At 38.4% G+C, this 27,677-nt stretch overlaps 1 protein-coding gene across 3 annotated transcripts in view; it reads left to right on the top strand.

Moving 5' to 3' along the window:
* Positions 1-27,677, top strand: part of SOX30 (SRY-box transcription factor 30) — a gene marked incomplete at its 5' end in the record, with an annotated part of 66,860 nt that overhangs the window by 34,758 nt on the left and 4,425 nt on the right. The window contains 3 exons of one of the 3 annotated variants that reach the window (XM_082621269.1): positions 1,633-1,872; positions 3,066-3,245; positions 9,188-9,686. In XM_082621269.1, coding sequence (XP_082477395.1) covers positions 1,633-1,872; positions 3,066-3,245; positions 9,188-9,686 — 919 coding nt within the window. Of the gene's footprint in view, positions 1-1,632; positions 1,873-3,065; positions 3,246-9,187; positions 9,687-27,677 lie in introns of those variants that run through there. The other 2 variants (XM_082621270.1, XR_014294083.1) reach the window with 2 other exon arrangements.

Raw genomic sequence — 27,677 nt, forward strand, 5'->3', positions numbered from 1 at the left:
GTTACAAGTAGATATTTTATTTCTATCTGTTATTTCCAAATATATAGCCAGAAAATTCTTATTTTAAGATTTAATTCAGACAGAATACTATGGCAGTAAATGTCAATGGAAAGTCATATTAATCTTCAGTTCATATCTTCATTGACTTTTATCTTTATTGTTTTCTTATTTTCTTTACTGATTCTTCCTCCCCACCCCACCCTCTTGCTTTTGTTTTTTCTAAAATTTTATTGGAGTATAGTTGCTTTACAATATTGTGTTAGTTTCTGCTGTACAACAGAGTGAATCAGCTATACGTATACATATATGCCCTCTTTTTCGGATTTCCTTCCTATTTAGGTCACCACAGAGCACTGAGTAGAGTTCCCTGTGCTATACAGTAGGTTCTCATTAGTTATCTGTTTTACACATAGTAGTGTGTATATGTCAATCCCAGTCTCCCAGTTCATCCCACCCTCCCCTTCCCCTGGTGGTACCCATATGTTTGTTCTCTCTACATCTGTGTCTCTATTTCTGCTTTGCAAATAAGTTCATCTGTTCCCCATCCTCTTGCTTTTTATCGTCAGTAAGTTTTAAACTTTGTTTCCATTTTCTAAAGGAGAGAAAGGGGAAGCTTTCTCTATAATACTTATTTCATCGTTTGTGCATTTTAAAATTTTATATATCAAGTAACCCTAAAATAAAGAGAAACAGTATATGAAGTTTATAGGCAGTGGTTTTTTTTTTTTTTTTTTTTTTTTGCGGTACGCGGGCCTCTCACTGTTGTGGCCTCTCCCGTTGCGGAGCACAGGCTCCGGAAGCGCAGGCTCAGCGGCCATGGCTCACGGGCCCAGCCGCTCTGCGGCATGTGGGACTTCTTGGACCGGGGCACGAACCCGCGTCCCCTGCATCGGCAGGCGGACTCTCAACCACTGCGCCACCAGGGAAGCCCCTAGGCAGTGGTTTTTGATGAATTATGTGAGAGATGTGAATTTAAACAACTTCCTTTATTGTAATTTCAGGTGTGTCTGTGACTTTCAAGAAGTCACCTTTCTTATTTTCCTCTTATTTTTTCTCCTGGGACATGGAACTAGTGTTAGTGACCCACCTTGGCAGGTGCTTCACCTTCCTAACGAAATATAAATAATATAGTGTATTAATATTATAAGTATTTTTGCTTGAATGGGCACTCCAGTGGCATGTAAATGAATTCCTTTAAACATTTAGGGTACACCCACCTAGTGCTAGGATTATAGTCATTAATAAGTCATAATTCCTGTCCCTTAGTAATAGAATATTTTAATGGGAAATAAACTAAATGTTAATTATTGTTAGAGATATTAATATAGCTCAAAGAAGTAGTAAGCCAGCAGTTTACTTTGTCTTCAACATTATTACTTCCACAGTATCTTCAACAATATTATTCTTTTTGAGGAAGAGAAGAGTCTTTCTAAGCCACAGCTTAGAATGCTGAGTTCAGGGATTATGAGGAATTCTGGAAGGCTGGCAGTTCCTTGGCTATATTGAAGTGTATATTTTCTCCAGATATTTAAAAAGTAAATATAGATGGAAGTGCACTTCACTTTAAAATTGTGTGTGTGTGTGTGTGTGTGTGTGGCACATTAATTTAGTCTCTTAATTTTTGTCATGTAGGAATACCAGATACTCCCTTCAGTGAGGACAGAAATGGTCATGTGAAGCGACCCATGAATGCATTTATGGTTTGGGCAAGGATCCACCGGCAAGCACTAGCCAAAGCTAACCCAGCAGCCAACAATGCAGAAATCAGTGTCCAGCTCGGGTTAGAGTGGAACAAACTTAGTGAAGAACAAAAGAAACCCTATTATGATGAAGCACAAAAGATTAAAGAAAAGCACAGAGAGGAATTTCCTGGTAATCAAATGAAATGAACAAAGCCTCTTTCTAATTTCTTTAAATTTATTTAGGTAAAGAATAGGTTAGGTTGAGACTGAAAGACAAAAATGTCATTTTTTTCTAATCTGATATGTACAATAGAGAAAATACTGGCTAATATTACAGTAATGATTTAATTGATACTGGGCATAAGTTTCCTTAAACAGAACAAAGTAGAGGGATATCTGGTCTCATATTTGCCAACTAATGCAAACCTGGGGACAAACAGTTTTACTGTCGTTTTGATTAAATATATAAATATAAACGTAATGAAGGTAAAGCTCCAGAGTTCTAGGCTATAATTTTTCAAATATGCTAGAAAATGAAGTTCAAATCAGAGCAACAGAGAAAATATGCAGGGCACGCTGCAGGCATTAACACCATGCTCCATTTTAATATTATATGGTTATCAGAATATAGTGCTGCCTTCTGATTGATAAATTTATCCCCATCATGATGTAGTTTGAAAGAAATTCTGATTCTCTCCCCAGCAGTGAGGACATTGATATTAAGCTTGGTAAAAGCACAGTGTATGGCCAACATATTGTGCTTGGTGGGAAAAGAATAACTATTTTTCTAAAGTAGTGCCAGAAAGGTTCTAGGGGGGAATCGTCAGAGCAGCGGTTGCAGGGAACCAGTGATTCTCTTGGTTATACAGTGGCTTACAACTGCCCTAACTCCACTTTTCTGAGTTTGGAAGGAAATTGGGTGGTTTGTGGACTTGGAGACTGCCAAGTCTAAGAGAGTGACTCTTCCCGAAGAAGGCATAAAAATAGTGACTGGTCATTAGTAACCACTTCATCGTAAGATATAGATAATTGTGTCTTATAGAAAGTGAGGAAACAGGAGGAGACAAACAGTATCTTACTGGGGCATTGTTTTATGTGTAGAGGAATAGCTTTGGGATTCAAACTCAGTGCCTTTAATGTTGATTTTACTATAAATTCATTATGTGTCTTTGGATAAAAGACATTTGCCCTTTCTCTTCCTTTGAATTATGGCCATATGGATATATATGCTAAAATGCACAGAAATGGTATCATAGAGCTGGAAAAGATACTTTAGACAATTAAGACTTAGAAGTGTTTTGGACTTTTAATGTGAAAAGAACTACTTAAAGGCTAAATAGGATCTATATGTTCAAATTAAAAATAGTTCACCTTCTTCTCTAGGTTGGATTTATCAACCTCGTTCAGGGAAGCGCAAACGCTTCCCTCTAAGTGTTTCCAATGTACTTTCTGGTAGCACACAGTATATCATCTCTGCAAATCCAACAACAGTTTATCCTTATTGCTCACCTACCTCCTCTGTGGTAATTCCCAGCCTACAGAACACCATCACTCATTCAGTTGGTGAGTTGGTTTTATTGTAGATTACAAATTTTTAAATGTCTGTGTGATGATTTTACCTCTTAACTTGAAATATTGTTTCTGTTAGCTTAAGAGTTTAGAACAACAATGTTAAGAAAAAAAGCAAGAATAGAGTGAAAACATTAAATCAGGGAAAGAAAGATTTCAGTAGACATCAAAGCCCTTGGTTTGCTAGAGTAGCAAATATTCTATGTCAGACCTTTTAAGCAAATCAGGATGAGTCCATAGATTATGCAGATAATGCAGGAAATGACTGAGGTAATTCAATAGGAAATAGGAATGTGTTTTTACTATTAGCATAAAAGAATGCCTTGCTGATGGGGTATGAGGCATCCTGTCCTGGAATATAGTAATGGTGACTGATCTCTTATGACCATTTTTTTTTTTTTTTTGCTGTCCTAGAAAAGCAATGGAAGTAATCTATCTTCTACCAGATATTTCGTTCATTACATTGTCTTTCCCTAAATGTCTCCTCTATTATCAGTTCTTCACAACATTCCTGTCTTTTGCTTTTAAGAACCCAAAATTGAGAATCTAGTGTCTTAAGAACTTGTTATAGGTCTATCCATCATTAGTTTGTTCTTCCAGAGCGTATTTTAGTCATCTCTTAGGCAGAGCTTTGTACGTTCACTACTTGCTATCACTTGTCCTGAAACTACTGTTCTTTCCAGTTTCTACCTCCTCATATCTATGTGCTGAGAGGTTTAGATATCTTGAAAATTAACTTATTAGGATCTTAGGCATTTTCAGTTTTTTCCCTGTGTATCATTGTAGCAATGGATACCAACAAAGCCACATTCAGGGTATCTAGGCTCAAGGCAAGGAAAGCTGATCCTATCACCCTGTTCTCTCCCAGAACAGGCAGGCACTTTCAGCCTTTGCTATTTGGTAGTATCTCTTTTAATCCTGTATTTCAATCTAGGCTTAATTGTGCTTTTTTTTAACTTACCTTGTTTTATCTGTTATTTATAATTTACACTTTTATCATCTGTTTCTTCTCTTTACCCCTTTTTCTAAGACCCCTCTTCCATGTCATTCTATCCACAGTTAAATGCTGTATGTTTTCTCTCCCCAGAAATATATTTATCAGTGTTCTTACTTGAGGCAGCTGACAGTTTTATACAACATATTAATTTTATGCAATTCTGAGCAAAGATTTGGGGAGATGGAAAGTGGTAGAGCTCTTACATCCATGATGCTTTATTTAAGTATGAGAAGCAGAATTATAGGAAACATTTCAGAGCCATATACAAGTAATCAAATCTAAGGATAATGATCTTTTGTTTGCTTTTTTCTTTTTAAATTTCTCTTATTTCTAGTAATATGTAGTATCAGTAAAGATTTAATTCTTGGATCTCAAATGATTAAAAAAATCGTTATCTTTTAAGTATAAAATTTGAGAATTATTTTCCCAGATATATAAAGTTATATGTATAATAATTATGATATATATATATATATATATATATATATATATATATATAATAGTTACGATGAGATTTATTGGCTGCTCTGCTGCCCAATCATACAACTTTTGAAATATGTTCTTTTAGTTTGTACTCATCAGCTTGGCATTATATTACTTGGAGGAGTTGTTATCAGTTGCAAATTTGGAAATTTCACTATATATTTTATATTCTAAATCATTTATAAAACTGTTAAATAAGAACAAATTATAGCACAAACCCCTAAGAGAATCTGCTTTTAATCACTTATTACCTACAGATACAAATTTTTACACCATCCCTTTTTTTGTTTCTTTCAACTAATTTTATATTCTAAACATAAAGTCATGGTAATTGTGTTTTTCAAACTTGTTTTGTTTATTCCCATGGAAGAAAGATATCAAGTTATTGAGGAGTGAGGTATAATTTATCTCTTATCAGCAAAAAATTTGCTCTCATTTTTCCTAGCAACCTTTATACACTAATATATTGTATAGATTTCATCAGCTTTTCAAGTGTAGAAAATAGACTCACTAAACTATAGTTCTCAAGTTCACTACTTCCAGTAACAAGTTCACTACTTCCAATAACTTGGAAAATGCTCTGGCATAGCATTTTTGGCAGGAGACCATTTGTATTTACTTCATCTAATATCTTCTCAGTTCTAACTTTGAGTTTCTCTAAAGTTCTTCAGTGAATGCCACCTAAGATCTTGTGATATTGTGATCTTGTGAGCTTGTCTCCTAATTCTAGTTTCTGAAAGTACTTACAGCCGGATAGTCCAGAATACTTTTTAGATACTTTCTTTTATCATATGTCTTTGATGCCAGTTATGCCAGCATTTTCATTTTACATTAAGTGATCAAATTTATTTATTTTAAAGGATTCTGGAAGTTTGGTAGAAGCTATATTTATTTTAGCCTGGCTTTTAAATGTCAGTTTTATATATTTAGGAATTTTCTGGTGAGATTATTTCAGTTTCTACATTTTATTTCTCAAACCTGAAATGCGTTTTCCTTATTACATCTAAACTCAGTTGACATCATTCACTCTTCTGAATTCATACGTTTTCTCTAAATTTTTACTTTAAAAATGTTTACTACTATTATAATTTTTTTGGTTGTAAACATGTGATGTGATTTTGGTTTACCCATCTATTCTTATTTAACAGAAATAGAACAAAAAAACACCCTCCAACATTCTGATACTGTTATTATAATGCAAAAAAATCTGGTCTTGTCCCTGACTTAAGATCAGTTTTAGCAAAGTTTTATATCCATAAGAAACAAAGATATGGCTTGAAAATTCCTTGAAAAGTGATGTAGCTCATTATTGTAGGTTTTCTTATGAGGCAAGGAAGGTGGAATCTTATGGTTCAAACTATAGTAAGTCTTCTTAGGTTCCTCATTACCATTTCTGTCCCCAAAGTCCCATCTTTCTTAGCAGTTGTCTAACTGTCCTTCCCAAGTCTCCATTTCCCATCTCTGTCTCTATGTCTGCCTCTTACTCTATTTCTCTCTGTCCTCTCCTCCTCTCTCTGCCTCTGTTTCTCTCTCCTCAGCCATATGCCCATCCTCCTGTTCTTCTTTCTACCTCTATACAACTTTTTCTTGTAGAGAAATTTGGTCTGTCCTCAGTTTATGCCATTCTCTACTCCTTCCTGTTCATCCCAGTCACACAACAAAAGCCTGGCTGCATCCTTCATCCATTCAACACAGGCAGAAGAGTCTTCCTCTTTAGGAGTGGGTGGGAGAGATTTGCCAGAATTGTTGAAAGTTATTAATAACTTTAAATTTTTTCTTTTGTTCTTATCATATTGTACTATAGATCTAAAATTCTGCTCTGTAGCTCATGTAACAAGTAGATAATGCTAGCTGCTTCAACACTCATCTAAACATAACGGTTTAAACAGAATCATGGTTTATGTTTTTACACATGTAAAGTCCAAAATAAGTATTTCTGGCTTTCTTCCAAGGGATTCATGGACACAGTTTTCTTCTACCCTATGGCTCTCCCATCTTTGATATGTAGCATCCAAGTGTGCATGACCTGCGGAAGGGAAAAGAGCATGGAGGATCATGCATGAGAGTTTTTTATGGGCCAGTTTCAGAAGTGGTGCATATCACTTCTTCTTACATTCCATTGGTTAGCCTGAGCCACAGGTACACTCCTAACTGCAAGGGAGGCTGAGAAATGTAACCTAGCTGTATGCTAGAAGGAGAGAAACCAGGTGACTGGCTGGTCTTTTCCATACTTTATCTACAGTGTGATACCTTAGATCTCTGCCTGTTCCACAAGTCTTCCGTATTCACTGACAGTTTATCAGTGATGACTAGGTGTTGCAGACTTTAACCTCTTGTTTGGCAACATAAATTTTGACATTTAGGACATCTTCATCATACTACCATATAACTCTCTATGCATCTGATTTATCTGATTTTTTACCTCAGGCCAAAATGGTGCTTGACACATGTAAGTTGCTTAGTGAATATTTGTTTAGTTAAATGAATGCATGATTTTATCACCTCACGCCTCACTGGTACCCCTTATTTTATAAAAAATATCTTTGGTAGAAAAGAACATTTGTATCAGCTAAAAGATGAGTCCCTTCCTTCTTCAATAACTGAAATAATATCATTGTTCTCTATGGCTCCTATAATTTTTGTTTCCTTTGCCTAAAATGACCATACTTCTTTCCTGAGGACTAAGAGCCTCTTGTACTGTACAGGGAAAAGAAATCTGCGTCAGAGGTAGATTTTAGGAGCAGATGTCTTGAGTGCAGTGATAATTCAGTGAATAAAACTGAGAGATTTTACAGGTCAGCCTGGCTTCATAGTTGCATAGAGAAGGAGATTTCCCTTATACCAGATGAGTGGTAGAGGTTCTGTCAGCTATAGGTTTATTTGTTAGTTTGTTTTTTCTTTCATCTAGTCATACCTTTCTTAACTATTATTAACAAAGTTCTGTGCCAGGTAATGGGGATACAAAGATGAATTAAACTGTTCCTGCTCTTGAGCTCCCAGTTTTGTGATTGTGGTAAGGGTGGCAGACCTGCAAATTTACACTATTTTATGATATGTGATAGATTTATAGGTTCTGAGGGAACCTGAAGAGGGCAATTATGTTTGACTAATCAGGAAAGGCCTAAGGCCTGTGCCTCACAGATTGGAGGGCTCGTCCATGTAACCCCATTAACTGAGAATCAGTACAGCTTCATCTACACCCTGCTGCTGTGTTGCCTCTACTTCACTGGGTCAGCAGCCAACTTGAAACAGATATACCCCTTAATTCCCTACCTCCAGGTTTAAGGGGGAGGAGGGGTAGTTATTTGACTTATCTGGAGAGAAGGAAGGAGAGGAAGGTGTTACCTGGCCAAGGCTGAGAGAAGATTCACAATCCTTTTGGCCTCTGACGGAAACATTTCTAACCACAGGGTCTGTTCTTGGACTGCATCTTCTATATTAACAGAGACCTAACTGCATTGAAATAAACTAGATCATGAATCTATTGCTTTGGCTTCTCTCTGTATCTCTGTGGAAAAGTTAAGTTAAATTTAGGCTAAGTGTGTCATTTGGATAACTCAGCAACTCGGTCAGCAGTCCTCTCTTCTTCAGGATCAAAAAGATCAAATATATGATTATTTCACTTGCCTCTAAAAATTCTGCTATATCCATCATGCCCTGCTGCGATAATATTCCTTTCTTATCTGTCACAAATTGCTGACCTATGGCAAGTCTTAGTCTCACTTTGGAATTTCCTTACGTATTCATATTGAATGCAATAAAGCAAAATAATTTGACCGATTGTTTCTTTAGTTTTTTTGCAATTAAAAAATTAAATGTCATTTATAATTTAGTTTAATATAGAGAAGTATACCAAATAAAAGAAAAATGACCCATACCACTATGATGAAACCTCTATTAATATGTAAAATAAAATTGATATACTTAGAGAACAGAAAATTCAAATAGTACCAATAGGTATAAAATGAAAGTCTGGCGTCCCACGGCACTGCCCCCTCTTCCAGATGACCACCTTTAAAAAGTAACCACTATCAGTAGTTTCATATTATTACTTTTAGAAACATTTATATATCTGTACCAGCATTTGTGTGTATTTGTCTTTCACTCAATCACTCAATCATTTTATTCATTTATTTATTCATCCAAAAAATATTTTTTAAGGGCCTATTCTGTGCCAGGCAGAATGTTGAGGCCTGGGGATACAGTAGTGAGCAAAACAGAAAAGGTCTCTCCTCTTATGGCACTTAGAATCTAGGTGGGAAAGAGAGACAAGAATGTAAAATAAATAAACAAGATGGCTTCAGTTTGTTCAAGATGCTAAAATAGAGTGGTGATGTTCTTAGGTAAGGTGGTTAGTGAAGGCTTCTGGTTGTGCAGTTTATTAAGTTCTGCTGAAAAAAGAAAAATATGCAGTGACTCGGTTCATGCCTGACCCATGCTATTTTTATTTCCAAAGGTGAAGCTCCACCTGCCATCCAGCTGCCCACACCTGCCGTCCAGTGCCCAAGCCCCATCTCACTTTTCCAGCCGAGCATCTCCAGTACTGCCCAGGTGGCTGTCCAGGCTCCAAGTTTGCCCCTCTGTCCACCACTCCCACCCCTTTGGGAGGGCTTTGCTGGGCCCTCCCAAACAGACACTCATCAGCTGCATTCTGGAGCCAGTCACTCTGTGAAGAGACCCACTCCTGTCTCTCTGGAGAGCACCAGCAGGATTCCAACTAGTGCAAGTACTGCCCACGCCAGATTTGCAGCCTCTCCCATCCAACCTCCCAAGGAATATCCCAGTGTCTCCACTTATCCCAGAAGTGCTCCAATCCCCCAAGCTCCTCCTATTCCACTCTCAGATGTCTGCCAGCCCCCTCCCCTCGTCCATGCAGCCACATTATTTGGGACCCCACCGCGATTCTCTTTTCATCACCCTTACTTCCTACCTGGACCTCACTACTTCCCATCAAGGTAAGTGAACAATTTATTTCCTTTCACCTAAAACTACTTATAGCTAATGAATTTTTATCTCTGAAGGCCTCTCTTATTTACTGAAAAAGGAACTTCCTCATTACTGCTTGGGATCTATATAATTTAGATTAGTGACTAAATAGGGGCCAAGCAGTTAACATAAATACATGGAGGGGCCAGATGAGGACTGGGGAAGCCAAGGAGAGTGCACGCCCCATCTTATGGGGCAGCTGCTACTCAGTTCCAGCCTACTGTTGCCGCATGAGAATACAGGCGCCAGTGTTGTCAGATCTGATTTTTCTCTTGAAAAAATAATCAGTTATATGTGACCTTAAGATCATTTAGTCAAACCCCCTTATTGTATAGAGGTGTGGTTCTGAAACTTTCATATATATATATATATAAACCACATGTGATCTTGTTAAAATGAAGACTCTGAGTCAGCAGGTCTGGGGTACAGTAGTTTCCTATACTGAGTTATAGTAAGCCTTATGTTCTGCATGTCTAACAAGCTCCCAAGTGATGTCAGTTCTGCTGATTGTGGACCACACTTTGAGTAGCAGGGATATAGAGAGCACTTGATCTAAGAGGTTAAATGACTTGTCTGAAGTTATATGCCCTCTCAGTGCCCTTTTTAACAAACCAAAACGTTTCTTATGTAAATTACCAGTAAAGGAATTTATTTTCACAGGGAAGTATCTAGGGAAAAGAAATTTGTAACTTTTCATTTTGGAGTGATAGAATTTAACTTCTTTGCAAGCATTCTAATAGAGTGGCATTAACCTCTAGTCCTCAGTTGCTGTTAAGTGTGTAGACAGAGATGGTTTCTGTTGAGAATGGAGTGTTACATGTTTAACACAATCTTTTATGGTTACTTACTTAGAAAGTAAAACTACTCCCCACTTGGGTACCAAGGCCTCAAAGAACTTTCGAGGTATATATTATGTTGCTTCAATTCATAATGAGATTGCTTGCTTTCAAGTCCTTAGCCCAGAACTGGAAGAAAATGGAACTAGGGGATCAGATGAGGAGAAAGGGAGATTTTGCTATTTGTTGTTTGTTTTGTTTTTCCCAATAGGCTCTTCTTTAATAGCTTTCAGAAGTCTTTTAGTTCAAGAAATCAAACTTCAAGAGACTCCTAAGGCCAGGGGTTGATAATCTCTTCTCATTGCTATTTCCTAGGATCTGTTGTTATAGGAATTTTAGAGAATTTTACAGTGTTTTTGTTAGTTATAGGAAGAGTGCTAAGGACATAGCTGGAATTTAATAAATGAGTAGGTTTGAGAAGATCAGCCTTAGTTAGAACCTCGAGGTCCAAGAGCTAAAACTGCGGAAATTTTGTCTTTGTTACATAATTCATTTTGTAATACAGGAAAGACTTAGACAGTATTTACTCACATTCAAGGAGAAAAAGAGGCATCTAGAACAGGTTGTGTACCACAATCTCACTCTAGTTGTTACTGTTTTTTCTTTTTAGCATTTTGAGAACTTGGCATTTTTATCTGTAATTCTCACAACAATCCTTTGTTTTAGGCATAGTAATCCCTTTACTTTTTCAGATAAAGAAACTGATCAGCTGTTAAATAGCTTTGTTAAGGTCACACAACTAGTAAATGGCAGAGCCAGTAGTCAAACTTAGATGTGCTGTCCGGATTTTGAATTCCATGTTTGTTTTTTTCACTGTATCAGTAAGGCTTCTCAATATAATGGCTTCTCTTGATTGGTAGCTGTTAGTTGCTAGCAGAGAATCACATGGAAAATACATACTGTATTTTTGAATGGAAAAATCATGTAGTCAAGTAGACTTTTGGGCAGGAAATGTTTCCTTATATAATAAATAGATAAAATCATAGGAAATTTATCTTCCTTACTCATGACAAGACTTACGGGATTTAGCTGTTAATGTACAAATCATCTGATTGTTTAAAGAACATTTTGAAAAGAAACTCTGAAAAGTATGTCCTTAGAAGACAGAAACTATGCCTTTATCTTTACTACCATTATTGCTAATTAATAATAATGCTATTAAAGGAACCAAATGAAGTGAGTTGGTAGTTTTATACTGAATTTTATTTCATGTAAGAATGTCAAACAAGTACATCAGCTATAAACAATAAGTTGCTCCTAACTTCTACCTGTATGTGTGTGATGATAATTTTCCCAAGGATATGGATGATCTTATTTATGCTTGTTTAGGTAGTATATTTCAGTAAAATCCAGCCTGGCTAAATAACAAAATTAATTGATTTCCTCTCAATTTTTCTATTGTCTCTTCTCCCAACTAATAATAGATTCTTCTATAAAGAATAATTCCTCCCTAACCTAATCCATTGATGTGGATCCATTGATGTGGATCCATGATCTAATCCATTATTCAACCATTTCAATACTGTAATTGTAATGACTTTTGACATATATATTAAATATATACCAAATATACATATTTGATCTTTTGCCCTGTGTATCTAGAGTAAAAATCAAGGAGGTTAGGCAGTTTAATCAAGGAGTCACTTTATGAAACAGATGGACACTTAGAAGTGCTGATTCCTAGCTTTGAGGGCTAATATCCTCCTGCCTTCAAATATTAACCATCTTCATACTGTGCTTATTGAGACACTCTCTTTCTGTACTACATTAATTTCTTCTTGTTTTTTAAAATTAATTAATTAATTAATTTTTTTTTTGGCTGTGTCGGGTCTTCGTTTCCGTGCAAGGGCTTTCTCTAGTTGCGGCGAGCGGGGGCCACTCTTCATCGCGGTGCATGGGCCTCTCACTGTCGCGGCCTCTCTTGTTGCGGAGCACAAACTCCAGACGTGCAGGCTCAGAAGTTGTGGCTCACGGGCCCAGTTGCTCCACGGCATGTGGGATCTTCCCAGACCAGGGCTCGAACCCGTGTCCCCTGCATTGGCAGGCAGACTCTCAACCACTGCGCCACCAGGGAAGCCACACCTTTTCTTCTACTCCTCCGCCTTCTGTAGTGTTTATACTTTCATATGCACAAGAGATATCTGGGATCTTCATTCTCTTGGCCATTGAGTAAATAAATGTGTTCAAAAAGTGTATTGCAGGGGCTTCTCTGGTGGCACACTGGTTAAGAATCTGCCTGCCAAGGCAGGGGACACAGGTTCGAGGCCTGGTCCAAGGAGATCCCACATGCCATGGAGCAACTAAGCCAGTGCGCCACAACTACTGAGCCTGTGCTCTTAGCCCGAGAGCCACAACCACTGAGCCCACGTGCCACAACTACTGAAGCCTGCGCGCCTAGAGCCTGTGCTCCGCAACAAGAGGAGCCACCACAATGAGAAGCCCGCACACCGCAATGAAGAGTAGCCCCCGCTCGCCGTAACTAGAGAAATCCCGCACGCAGCAACAAAGACCCAATGCAGCCAGAAATATAAACAAATAAATAAATTAATTTTAAAAAAGTGTATTGCAGTTAGGGATATAGAAAAGATACGAATGATAACGGGGAATTTATTAGCTTGAAATGTATAAAAAATATAATCAGACATAGCTATATCTATGTATCTATTAAGGAAAGTAAGTCCAAAGAATTCTAAATTTGTGGGATTATATAGCATCTTAACTGTAAAATTTTAGACCAACAGATCAAAAGTTAAAAGCAATTATCCTTAACCCTTGTTTGGTTTGTCGACCTATTTAAGAATTTAATTGAAGTTTTGGACCTATTTTCTGTAATAATGCACATCTACATACATATACGATATTTTGCCTAATCCTTATGGAGGATAGAATTTATAGTCGCCAAACATGATAGATTTAGCTAATATGGAATACCTTCTGCTGTAACTATCTATAAATGTTGAATTTAAATATGAACAATTTAACACCTAGCTGCAATCACAAGAAAGAAAAATAAATCCCCCTTTGTCAAAATGACAAACGAGCTGAAAACTAGTACAGTGGTCCTGGGGGTAGTTTGCAGATTCAGATAGTCTCAGCATTTATAAACTTGGGTTTTAATGCCTACATAAGGAGAGGATGTGAGGTCATGACTCTGCTCAAGGTGAGGAACTGAAATTAAAACCTCTTCATAAAGCTAAAACGCTAGAGGACTTCCCTGGTGGCACAGTGGTTAAGAATCCGCCTGCCAATGCAGGGGACACGGGTTTGATCCCTGGTCCGGGAAGATCCCACATGCTGCAGAGGAACTAAGCCCGTGCACCATATCTACTGAGCCTGCGTTCTAGAGCCCACAAGCCACAACGACTGAGCCCACACGCCACAACTACTGAAGCCTGTGTGCCTAGAGCCCATGCTCCGTAACAAGAGAAGCCACTACAACGAGCAGCCCATGCACTGCAATGAAGAGTAGCCCCTGCTTGCCACAACTAAAGAAAGCCTGCACACAGCAATGAAGACCCAATGCAGGCAAAATAAATAAATAACTTTAAAAAAATGGTAAGACCCTAGAAAGGCCTCTCAACCTTGATAAAGTAATAGAAGATTTTTATCATTGACCCAGAGAAAGCACAAAGGAAACTTGTTTTTATTCAGGGCTATATATGGAAAAAAGTCTTCTGTTAGAAATCAAAACCCTAGATTATACTGCACACTGGTTGAGAATCTGAAATCAACCTATCCACTTGATAAACTGAGAAGTTAGGGATTTCCCTGGAGGTCCAGTGGTAAAGAATCCACCTTACAATGCAGGGGATGTGGGTTCGATCCCTGGTCAGGGAACTAAGATCCCACATGCTGTGGGGCAACTAAGCCCACATGCCACAACTACTGAGCTCACATGCCTCAACTAGAGAGCCCATGTGCCACAAAGTACAGAGCCCATGTGCTCTGAAACCTGCGTGCCACAGCTACAGAGCACACATGCCCTGGAGCCTGTGCACTACAACTAGAAAAGAGAAAAAACCCACACACCACAACTAGAGAGACGCCCGTGCGCCACAACGAAAGATCCCTCATGCCTCAACAAAGATCCCACGTGCCACAAATAAGACCCAACGCAGCCCCCCCATAAAATAAATATTAAAAATAATAAAAAAAATAAACTGAGAAATGAACACAGAAATTAGTTCTTGGATGACTTACCTGGGACAACTATTGTAGAGGAACACTTCCACCATTCAAGCCACTTGGAATTTCCAAAGGGAGAAAATTGTTATTAAAGGTGAGCTTTAGAAAATTACGGAACACAAGGAAAGTATTCATTAAGAACAAGAGTCAGTAGATGCTACAAATAGGAGAAATAACACCCCAAGAATTTGAAATAACTGAAATTCAGGGAGAGACTAAAAATCAATATTTCAAATGTTTAAAGAGGACTTCTGTACCAGCCAAGATGCAATATAAGGAACTGTATCTACCCTCATCTGAAATGATAAAAAAACAGACAAAATATATGAACATATGGTTTTCAAGACACTATTTACCAGGCAATGAATATGAAGATCCCTGAGAGACAGAAAATAAATGAGGTAAGCCTTGCAATCTAACCAGCTTACTGACCTGGAAACCGTGGCACAGGGAGGAGAAACACAAGCAGATCCTTGCAGACTCCCTGAGTTGAGGAGATGGAGCTAAGAGGCCAGTGAAACCAAGTCAGTTAGAATTCTCAGGATAGAGTACTGGAGAGAAGAAAGCTGCACAGTGCAAGAACTCTGGATCTCTGCATAGGTTCCATCTTGAGTATTCAGCTGAATACTGATCAGTGTATGCCTGTGAGGAAAATTACCCAAGGCTAGTGGAAAAACTACTTGAAAAATCAGAGACACCAGTTCCCAGCAATCACACCAGGCTGGAAATCGTTCCTGTTCTCACCAAACAGATTGGAAAACCTTGATGGGGTATTAAATACTTACAGAGTCTTGTTTCAGCTAGGCCTAGACTAAAACTTTTTAATCAACTTTTATCTAAAAAATTTTATCTAAAAATTCTTAAGATCTGAAATGATCAAACTGTCTTCAAGTAATTAACTGCATCCAAAACAAAGCTCAAGGATATTAATAGAAATAGTATGATTAAAACGATAAGTGAGAGGGAGTTTCATTTCTGGGTTGGCAGCATAAGGAGCTCTGTGAAGCTGTTCCCAAGCAAACAAGCGTACCTGGTGAAAACTGTTTTTAAAAACTAACCACTTAAATTCTCTGGGCAGTGTCCTAAGGGCATACAGCAAATGAAGAAACATTTATTCAAGAAAACATCCTAAAACTTGGTGAGAACAGCAAGAGTCTATGACCCTTGAGCCATGACAAATACCATCCCTCACTCCCACCATCAGTTCATCTGGATGGAATGCCAACTCTGGGTGGGTATGGCCAAGAAGGTAGCTCTCACTCCCCTCAGCTCCTAATCAAGGGATACAATATCTTACAGAGAATGGTAGCATTTCTCATCCTCTCCAGCACTTGAGTTAAAGAAACTAAGTTGATGGTGAGTGTGACCAAGAGGTTGGGGGTTCCTTTTCTTCGCTCAGCCCCTAGTAACAGGTTAGCCACTCAACTCTAAGGATGACAGGCAGAGAATACTGTAACCCTGAACATGCTTGACCCAGGTCACTTGTAGAAGAGATGTTCTATGCTGGCAGAGGCAAGCCAAGAAGACCAGAGATTTTGCCATAAGAACAGAGAGCTCAGAAGCTTTCCCCAAAAGGAATTTGACTTTATCTGAAACAGTGTGGGGAAGTTCAAGCCTAAGGACACTCTTGAAAACAATGAGGTTTTGGTGATAAGCAAATAAAAAGAGACTCCTTTTAATTGAGACCAAGAAGCTACTGTATGCCAGCTAGTACACCAAAGAGAACTAGGGAAAGAAACAGCAAAGAAGAGCCCTCCTGCAGTCAGAGCAAACCTCAAAGACTCCTCAAAATTTATCCCATCTGAATTTAATTGGGTCAGACTGTGGAACAATCTCTGCCCCAAGGCATTTCGAAAACATTAGAGCAATCAGCCAGCAATTAGTGGAATCTTAACAGCTGTATGTGATAGCAAATGAGTCAGAGAGCTTAACACAAAAATCAGGGAAGGAGATAGCCAAAGAGAGTCCTGCTAAAACCAATATCATCCTAGGGTGACTGTATTCATGTCCAAGTCTGTGCCCTCTAAGGAGTGACACTCAAGGTGCACACTACAGAGGAAAGAGACTTCACTAAAATAGTCTGTCCCTGGTGGTCCATTGGGTAAGACCCTGTGCTCCCAATGCAGGGGGCCTGGGTTCGATCCCTGTTCTGGGAACTAGATCCCGCTTGCATGCCACAACTAAGAGTCTGCATGCTGCAACTAAGAAGTCTGCATGCCTCAAGCAAGACCCGGTATAGCCAAAATAAATAAACAAACAAATAAATAAATATTTTTAAAAATATAAAATAGTCTAGTCAAGTCAGTAAACAAAAAACAAGCAAAAAAAACAAAAAAAGTAGCCCTGGAGAAGTGAAAGAGAGTCATTGTCCAGAGTTCCTACAGTATATTACGTAAAATGTCCAGAGTTCAACCAAAAATTATGACATGCAGAGAAACAGGAAAGCACAATTTGTACATGGGGGAGAAAAACAGGCAAAAGAAACTACCTGTGGTAGGGCCCAGATTTCAAATTTGACAAAGGCTTCCAAGCCATTATAAATATATTCAAACAATTAAAGGAAACCATTTTTAAAGAAGTAAAGGAAGTTATGATGATGATGTCTCTTCATAGAGATACTATCAATAAAGACATAGAAATTATAAAAACAGCCAAATGGAAATTCTGGAGTTGAAAAGTACAATAACCAAAATGATAAATTCACTAGAGGGGTTCAACAGTAAAATTGAACGGACACAAGAATGAATCAGAAAACTTGAAAATAGACTGGTAGTGATTTTACAATCTGAAGAACAGAGTGGAAAAAGAATGAAGAAAAATGAACAGAGCCTCAGAACACAGTCATCATTAAGTGTACCAGTGTATCTATAAAAGGAGTATCAGAAGGAGAAAGGAGAGAAGAAGAAGCAGAAGAAAGTATTTGAAGACCTAATAGCTGAAAACTTCCCAGATTTGATGAAAAATATTACACATTTAAGAAATTTAATGAATTATGAGTAGCGTAAAAGCCAAGAGATCCGGGCCTCCCTGGTGGCGCAGTGGTTGAGAGTCCGCCTGCCGATGCAGGGGATACGGGTTCGTGCCCCGGTCTGGGAGGATCCCATATGCCGCGGAGCGGCTGGGCCCGTGAGCCATGGCCGCTGAGCCTGCGCATCCGGAGCCTGTGCTCCGCAACGGGAGAGGCCACAACAGTGAGAGGCCCGCGTACGGAAAAAAAAAAAAAAAAAAAAAAAAAAAAAAGCCAAGAGATCCACAGTGAGACACATCATATTAAACACACATAGTATAGACACATCATAGTAAAATACTGAAATCCAAAGCCAAAGCCAAAGAGAAAATCAAAGTGAGAGAGAGACAGACAGACAGACACTCATCAATAAAATGAACACCTGACATCCCATGAGAAACAATGGAGGCCAGAATACATATTTGAAGTACTGAAAACAACCTGTCAACTTACATTTAGTGAAGCCATGTTTTAAAAATGAAGCCAGGGCTTCCCTAGTGGCGCAGTGGTTGAGAGTCCGCCTGCCGATGCAGGAGACATGGGTTCGTGCCCCGGTCCGGGAGGATCCCACATGCCGCAGAGAGGCTGGGCCCGTGAGCCATGGCCACTGAGCCTGTGCGTCCGGAGCCTGTGCTCTGCAATGGGAGAGGCCGCAACAGTGAGAGGCCCGCATACTGAAAAAAAAAAAAAAAAATGAAGCCAAAGTAAAGACATTCTCAGATAATCCAAATCTGAGATTGCTAGCACACTTGCATTGTGAGAAATACTGAAGGGAGTTCTTCAGGCTGAGAGTAAGTGATCACTAATGGTAGTTGGAATACAAACAAAATACCAAAGAGCCCAGTAAAGGTAAAAATGCAATTATAAAAGATAGTATAGGAAATCTAAAAACGAATGGATGTATGTATATGTATAACCAATTCACTTTGCTGTACAGCAGAAACTAACACAACATTGTAAAGCAACTATACTCCAATAAAAATTAATAAAAAAAAAATAAGGCTTCCCTGGTGGCGCAGTGGTTGAGAATCTGCCCGCCAATGCAGGGAACACGGGTTCGGGCCCTGGTCTGGGAGGATCCCACATGCCACGGAGCAACTAGGCCCGTGAGCCACAACTACTGAGCCTGCGCGTCTGGAGCTTGTGCTCTGCAACAAGAGAGGCCGCAACAGTGAGAGGCCCGCGCACTGTGATGAAGAGTGGCCCCCGCTTGCCACAACTAGACAAAGCCTTCGCACAGAAACGAAGACCCAACACAGACAAAAATAAATAAATAATTTAAAATAAAAAATAAATAAAAGATAGTATAAAAAAGACAGTATAAATCTTCTTTTGACTGGTTTTAAAAGCAGTTGTATAAAACAATATGCAAATAATTGTTTTGGGGAACCTATAACATATAGAAATGTAGTATATTTGATAATAAAAGCATAAGGAAGTAGGTGGAGGCAAAGTTGTTTTAGAGTAAGGAAATGATGGCAGATGGTAACTTGAATCCACAGGAACAAATGAAGAGAACCAGCAGTAGTGAATAAAAAGGTTAATATAACAAACTTCAAAGTATATACTTGCTCTCCTTTCTCTTCTCAGCTTATTTAATAGGCATAAACTTATATAAATTAATAATCATACCAATAGATTGCTGGTTTTATAACACATATAGCTATAATTTATATAACAATAGTACACAAAGGGGGAAGAAGGAGTAGAGCTATATACAAGCGACATTTCTATATTTTGGGACTTCCCTCGTGGTCCAGTGGGTAAGACTCCACGCTCCCAACGCAGGGGGCCTGGGTTCGATCCTGGGCCAGGGAACTAGATCCCGCATGCATGCCGCAACTAAAGAACCTGCATGCTGCAACGAAGATCCTGTATGCCGCAACTAAGACCCAGTGCAGCCCAAATAAATAAATATATTTTTTTAATTTCTATATTTTACTGGAATTAAGTTAGTAAAAATCTGAAGTTGATTCAGGTAAGGTAAGATGTATATGATTAGCCCTAGAGCAACCAGTAAGAAAATAACAAAAAAATAGTGGAAAAGTTGTTAAAGGAACTAAAAAGTTATTTAGAAAATATTTACTTCATGCAAAAGAAAGCAGTAAAGAAGGAATAGAAGGCCACAAGGAAAATACAAGACACGTAGAAAACAAAAGATAAAATGGCAGACATGAATCCAGCTGTTTCAATAATCACCTTAACTGTTAATGATTAAACAATCAAAAGGCAGATATTGTATAACTGGATAAAAATCAAGATCTTAACTGTGTGTTGTCTACAGTAGACAAACTTCATAGTCAGACTCTTCCAAAAAATGGGAGGGCCTCATTCCATGAGGCCAATATTGCTCTGCTACCCAAACCAGAGAAAGACAACATAAGAAGGGAAAACTGCAGGTCAATATCTCTAATGAATACAGAGACAAAAATCCTCAACAAAATACTAGCAAACTGAATTCAGCAGCATAACAAAAGGATTATACACTGTAACCAACTTGGATTTATTCCAGGAATGTGAGTTGTTTAACATATGAAAATCGATTAATGTAGTATACCATATCAATAGGATAAGGGACAAAACCACACAATCATCTCAATGAACCCAGAAAAAAAGCATTTGACAAAACTGAGCACTTCTTCATGTTGAACATGAAGTATTCCAGCAAACTAGGAATACAAAGAAACTTCCTCAACTAGTTAAAGGGCATCTACCAAAAGAACCCTAACTAACATTATACTTAATGACAAAGACTGGAGATCAGCAAGACCCACTTAAGATCAAGAATAAGACAAGGATGTACATTTTTACCACTTCTATTCAACATTTTATTGGAGGTTTAATCCAGGACAATTAGACATGAAAAATAAATAAAAGGTACCTAGACTGTAAAGGAAGAAATAAAACTATATTTATATATTGCACAATCTTATATATAGAAAATCCTGAGGAATCCACAAAAAAAAGCTATTATAAGTAACAAATGAATTCAGCAAGTTTTCAGGATATAAGACTAATATATATAAAACAGTTGCATTTCTGTACAGTAGCAATGACTAAATAGAAAATGAAATTGAGAAAACAATTCCATCTACAATAAAATAGAATTTAAAAACCTTAGGAATCAATTTAACAAAATAAGTGCAAAACTTATATTCTGAAAAGTACAAAACACCACTGAGGTAGAATGTCACTGAGAGTTACAGAATAGGGAGCCCCAAGAATCTCTCTCTCCACTGAAGCAATAATTAAGCTGGCAAAAACTGTCAGAATCAGCTGGAGGGGTGTTTAATGAAGAAAGAAGCTGCTAAATTCTGATAAGAGAGCACTGTGGCATTTTTGCCACAGCCATCTCACATTTTCTAGTTCAGTGATGGCCAAGGGGATGGTGAGCCAGGTTCCTGGTGTGACTTGTTGCTACTAGAGGAGGCAGTACAGACCCTGTTCTTCAAGCATTATGGTTGTGCATTTTTGACCTGTCTGGTGACGTCCTGAGGAATTGGCTCAGGGCTTACCTTAATTTGACTCTCCCAAGCATTCCCTTAGAGCTGGAGTGGCCTCCCAGCTAGTGTTTGTGGAAAATATTTAAAGGTATGTACTGTCCACAGCTGCCTGGGTTAAGGGACAACAGACAGGACAAGCAGCAGACAGACTGAAAAGCCTAGAAGAGACTGGGAAAGGAGACATATGGGGGAATAGAGGCTTTGTAAAACTCCCATGTATACTGAGGAACCAGTACACAAGGGCACAAACATATCCAGAGCTAGCATATCCAGGGCTAGACACATGTTCAGCAAACACTGGAGAAGACCCTAAGCTTTCACCTCTGACTTCTTTTTAGGCTCTGTGTAAATAGGAAGTCAAGGCTGAAGAAGACTTGTAAATAGCTTGACCCAAAACTTCCAAAATTTAAAGAAAGATAGGAATCCAAGAAGCTCAATGAACACTGAGTAGGGTAAATTCAAAGAGATACATTATAATTAAGCTGTCAAAGCCAAAGAAGGAGAGAATCTTGAAAACAGCAAGAGGGAAGTGACTAATCTTGTACAGGAGATTCTCAATAAGGTCAACAGCCAGTTTCTCATCGGAAACCACGGAAGTCAAAAGACAGTGGCATAGCATAGTGCTGAAAGAAAAGAAACCATAACCAAGGATTCTATAACCAACAAAACTACCCTTCAGAAATGAAGGAGGGCTTCCCTGGTGGTGCAGTGGATAAGAATCTGCCTGCCAATGCAGGGGACACGGGTTCGATCCCTGGTCCGGGAAGATCCCACATGCCGTGGAGCAACTAAGCCCGTGCGCCACAACTACTGAAGCCTGTGTGCCTAGAGCCCATGCTCTGCAATAAGAGAAGCCACTGCAGTGAGAAGCCCACGCACCACAATGAAGAGTAGCCCCCGCTCACTACAACTAGAGAAAGCCTGTGTGCAGCAACAGAGACCCAACACGGCCAAAAATAAAATAAAAAAAAAGAAAGAAAGAAAAGAAATGAAGGAGAGGGAATTCCCTGGCAGTCCAGTGGTTAGGACTCGGCACTCTCACTACCAGGGCCCCAGATTTGATCCCTGGTTGGGAAACTAAGATCCCACAAGCCACGCAGTGTGGCCAAAAAAAGTAGAGAAAGTTCATCACCAGTAAACCTACCCTACAAGGGATGCTAAAGGAAGTATTTCAGAATAAAATGAAAAGGCAGTAGACAGTAACTCAAAGCCAGACTAAGAAATAAAGAACACTGGTAAAAGTTACTAAAATAACAGATACAAAAGCCAAGTATCTTTTTTCTTTTTTTTTTTTGGCCTCACCAGCCGACATGCAGGATCTTAGTTCCCCGACCAGGGATCAAACCCGTGCCCCCTATAGTGGAAGCACAGAGTCTTCACCACTAGACCACCAAGGAAGTCCTTCTTTTGTTTTTAAAAGCCATGTATATTGTATTTTTGGTTAGTAACTTTTTTTCTATGTGATTTAAAAAGCAAATGCATAAAACATCTATTATAAAATCTATGTTAATAGATATAAAATGTATAAGTACATAATTCAGGACAGTAGCAATACAAAGGAAGGAAGGCACTGTATACAAGCAGAATTTTGATATGCTAATGAAGGTAACTTAGTATCAATTCAAACGAGATTGTTATAAAATTAAGGTGTTAATTATAATCCCCATGGTAACCACTTAAGAAAATCACTTAAAAATATTTGAGGGAATTCCCTGGTGGTGGTGGAGAGGACTCCATGCTTCCACTGCACCCCTGAACCCCAGCTCAGGAACTAAGATCCCGCATGCCATGTGGTACAGCCAAAAAAAAGAAAAAAGGCAGAGTAAGTATTTCCTTATCAGTAATCCCTTTAAATGGATTAAATTAAAAGGTAGATTGGCAGAATGAATTTAAAAAATAATCACACTAAATCTTGTCTCTAAGAGACTCACTTTATTTATTTTAAAAAATAAACATGATATTCACTGAGCAGACATTTTTTTTTTTTTTTTTGGCTGCACCATGTGGCTTGTGGGCATCTCAGTTCCCTGACCAGGGATTGAGCCTGTGCCCCCTGCAATGGAAGCACAGAGCCCTAACCACTGGACCACCAGGGAATTCCCACAAGAGACTCACTTTAGATCCAATGACACAAATAGGCTGAAGTAAAAAAATAAAAACAGATGTTCCTTGCAAGTATTGTAGTAACCAAAAGAGAGCTGAGGTGGCTATAATAGTATTTAACAAAATAGACTTTATGTCAAAATTGTTACAAGAGACAAAGATATTACATATTTTATTTATTGGCCACGCTATGTAACATGTAGGATCTCAGTTCCCTGACGAGGGATTGAACCCGGGCCACAGCAGTGAAAGCCTGGAATCCTAACAACTAGGCCACCAGGGAACTCCAACATATCCATTTTAAAACGTTAAGAAGGGACTTCCCTTGTCTCACAGTGGTTAAGAATCCGCTTGCCAATGCAGGGAACGGTTTTGATCCCTGGTCTGGGAAGATCCCACATGCCATGGAGCAACTAAGTCTGTGCGCCACAACTACTGAGCCCAGGCGCTGCAACTACTGAAGCCCACGCGCTCTAGGGCCCATGTGCCACATCTACTGAGCCCACATGCTGCAACTACTGAAGCCCGCGTGCCTAGAGCCCATGCTCTGCAACAAGGAAAGCCACCACAATGAGAAGCCCGTGCACCACAATGAAGAGTAGCCCCCACTTGCTGCAACTAGAGAAAGCCTGGGCGCAGCAACGAGGACCTAACGCAGCAAAAAAATAAAATAAAATGTTAAGAAGATATAGCAATTATAATCACGTAATATATAACAACAGTACCCCAAAATATATGAAGCAAAAATTGACAGAATTGAAGGGAGAAATACACAGTTATGCAATAATTGTTGAAGACTTCACTACTTTATTTTATTTATTTTTTATTGAGATATAATTGACATGTAACATTATATTAGTCTCGGTATACAACATAATTTTTTTCTTGTGATGTGAACTTTTAAGATTTACTCTCTTAGAAACTTCCAAAAATACAGTACAGTGTTATTAACTATAGTCACTATGCTGTATATTACATCCTGAGGACTTAACTTATTTTATAAATAAGAAGTTTGTATATTTTGACCACTTTTATCCATTTTGCTCACCTCTCACTCCCAATCTCTGGCAACCACAAACTGTTCTCTGTATCTGTGATTTGGTTTTCTTTGTTTTTTGTTTGTTTGTTTTTAGACTCCTCATGTAAGTGAACCCATATGGTATTTGTCTTTCTCTGACTTATTTCACTTAGCATAATGTCCTCAAGGTCCATCCATGTTGTTGCAAATGGCAGCATTTCCTGATATCATTGTGGTTTTAATGTGTATTTGCCTGATAATTGTGATAATTGTGAGCAACTTTTTTTTTGGCTGCATTGGGTCTTAGTTGCTGCGCATGGCCTTTATCTAGTTGTGGCGAGCAGGTGCTACTCTTCATTGAGGTGTGTGGGCTTCTCATTGCGGTGGCTTCTCTTGTTGTGGAGCACGGGCTTTAGGTACACAGGCTTCAGTAGTTGCAGCACGTGGGCTCAGTTGTTGTGGCACGCGGGCTCTAGGGTGCGTGGGCTTCAGTAGTCGTAGTGCACAGGCTCAGTAGTGGTGGCTCGCGGGGTCTAGACCGCAGGCTCAGTAGTTGTGGTGCACAGGCTTAGTTGCTCCACGGCATGTGTGATCTTCCCAGACCAGGGGTTGAACCCATGTCCCCTGCATTGGTAGGTGAATTCGTAATCACTGCACCACCAGGGAAGTTCTTGAGCACCTTTTCATGTACCTGTTGGCCATCTGTATGTCTTCTTTGGGAAGAAAATGTCTGTTTAGCTCCCCTGCCCATTTTTAAATCAGATATTTTTTTTTTGCTATTGAGTTATATGAATTCTTTATGTGTTTTGTATATTAATTGTTTATCAGATGTATGATTTGCAAGTATTTTCTCCCATTCGGTAGGTTGCCTTTTCATTTTGTTGATGGTTTCCTTACAGTACAGAGCTTTTCAGTTTGATGTAGTCCCACTTGTTCATTTTTGCTTTTGTTGCCTTTGCTTTTGGTGTCAAATCAAAAAAAAAAAACTGCCAATTCAGATGTCAAGGAGCTTATTGCCTATGTTTTCTTCTACGAGTTTTAAAGCTCTAGGTCTTATGTTTAAGTCTTTAATCCATTTTGACTTGATTTTTGTATATGATGTAAGATGGGATCCAGTTTCATTCTTTTGCATGTGGCCGTCCAGTTTTTCCAACACCATTTATTGAAGCTTCTGTCTTTTCCCAATTGTCTATTTTTGTTAGTTAATTAATAGCCATGAATTAATTAGCCACATATGCATGGGCTTTTTTATAGCTCTGCTTTCTGTTCCATTGATCTATGTGTCTGTTTTTATGCCAATACCATACTGTTTTGTAATATAGTTTGAAATCAGAGAGTATAATGCCTCCAGCTTTGTTCTTCTTTCTCAAGATTGCTTTGACTATTCACTGTCTTTCATGTTTCCAGAAAGCATTTGGGATTGTTTGTTCTATTTCTGTGAAAAATGCCATTGGATTTTGATAGGTATTTCACTGAATCTGTAGGTTACTTTGGGTAGTATGGATATTTTAACAACATTATTTCTTCCAATCCATGAGCACAGAATATCTTTCCATTTATTTGTGTTTTCTTCAATTTTTTTCATCAGTGTCTTATAGTTTTTGGTGTACAGGTCTTTCACATCCTTGGTTAAATTTATTCCTAGGTATTTTATTCTTTTTGATGCAATTGTAAATAGAATTGTTTTTCTTAATTTCGTTTTCTGACAGTTCGCTGTTAGTGTATAGAAATGCAACTGATTTTTGCATATTGACTTTGTATCCTGCAACTTTACTGAGTTCACTGACTAATTGTTACCGTTTTTTTGGTTGAGCTTTTAGGTTTTCCTAGATATATTATTATGTCATTTGCAATTAGAGACCGTTTTACTTCTTTCTTTCCAATTTGGATGCCTTGTATTTCTTTTACTTGCCTAATTGCTGTGGCTAGGGCTCCCAGTACTATGTGGAATAAGTGGCAAGAGTGGGCATCCTTGTTCTGTTCTTTACCTTAGAGGAAAAGCTTTAAACTTTTTACCATTGAGTATGATATTAGCTGTGGATACTTTAAATAATGAACGGAAGACCATCCATCCAAAAATGATGAAGATCAGAAATGAAATAGAAGACTGTATGATACCTTAAACCAACTAGAACTAACAGAAATACATGATCTCCACCCAACAACAGGATATAGATTCTTCTCAAGTGAAAATGTATATTCTGTAGGATAGACCATATGGTAGATCACAGGATGAGTCTCAGAAATTTTTAAAAGATTGGAACCATACAAAGTTTCTTCTCTAACCATGATGGAATGAAACTAGTCATCAATAACAGAAAGAAAAACTGGAAAATGCACAAATATTGGAAATTAAACAACACACTCTTAACCAGTGGGTCAAATAATACATCACAAGGAAAATTAGAAAACACTTTGAGATGAATGAAAATGAAAACACAACATACCAAAACTTAAGGAATTATATAGCAAAAGCAGTGCTGATAGAGGAACTCATAGCTGCCCTGGCCTACATTTAAAAAGAAAGATGTTGAGCTTCCCTGGTGGCGCAGTGGTTGGGAGTCTGCCTGCCAATGCAGGAGACACGGGTTCGAGCCCGGGTTCGAGCCCTGGTCTGGGAAGATCCCACATGACGTGGAATAACTAAGCCCGTGTGCCACAACTACTGAGCCTGCGCGTCTGGAGCCTGTGCTCCTCTACAAGAGAGGCCACGATAGTGAGAGGCCTGCGCACCGTGATGAAGAGTGGCCCCCGCTTGCCGCAACTGGAGAAAGCCCTCGCACAGAAACGAAGACCAAACGCAGCCAAAAATAAATAAATTAATTCATTAATTAAAAAAAAAAAAGAAAGATGTCAAATTAACAACCTAACTTTATACCTTAAGGAACTAGAAAAAGAAGAGCAAATAAAACCCAAAGCTAGCAGAAGGAAGGAAATAATAAAGATTGGAGTAGCGATAAATAAATAAAGAATAGAAAAACAATAGAGAGTTTAATGAAATAGAGAAAAAAAGGTCAACAAATGTTGGCTTTTTGAAAAGATCAACAAAATTGACAAACTTTTATAGCTAAGCTAAGAAAAAAAGAGAGAAGACATAAATTACTAAAATCAGTTATGAAACTGGGTACATTACTCTGACCTCATAGAAAAATGATTATAGGATAATAATGAATAATTGTACACCAAAGTTAGATAACCTAGATGAAATGGACAAATACTTGAATTACCAATACTGCCTCAAGAAGAAATAGGAAATCTGAATAGGTGTATATCAAGAGATTGAATCAGTAATTAAAAACCTCCCAACA

Source organism: Mesoplodon mirus, assembly GCF_964341445.2.
Source record: "Mesoplodon mirus genome assembly, chromosome: 5".
NCBI classification, from domain to species: domain Eukaryota; kingdom Metazoa; phylum Chordata; class Mammalia; order Artiodactyla; family Ziphiidae; genus Mesoplodon; species Mesoplodon mirus.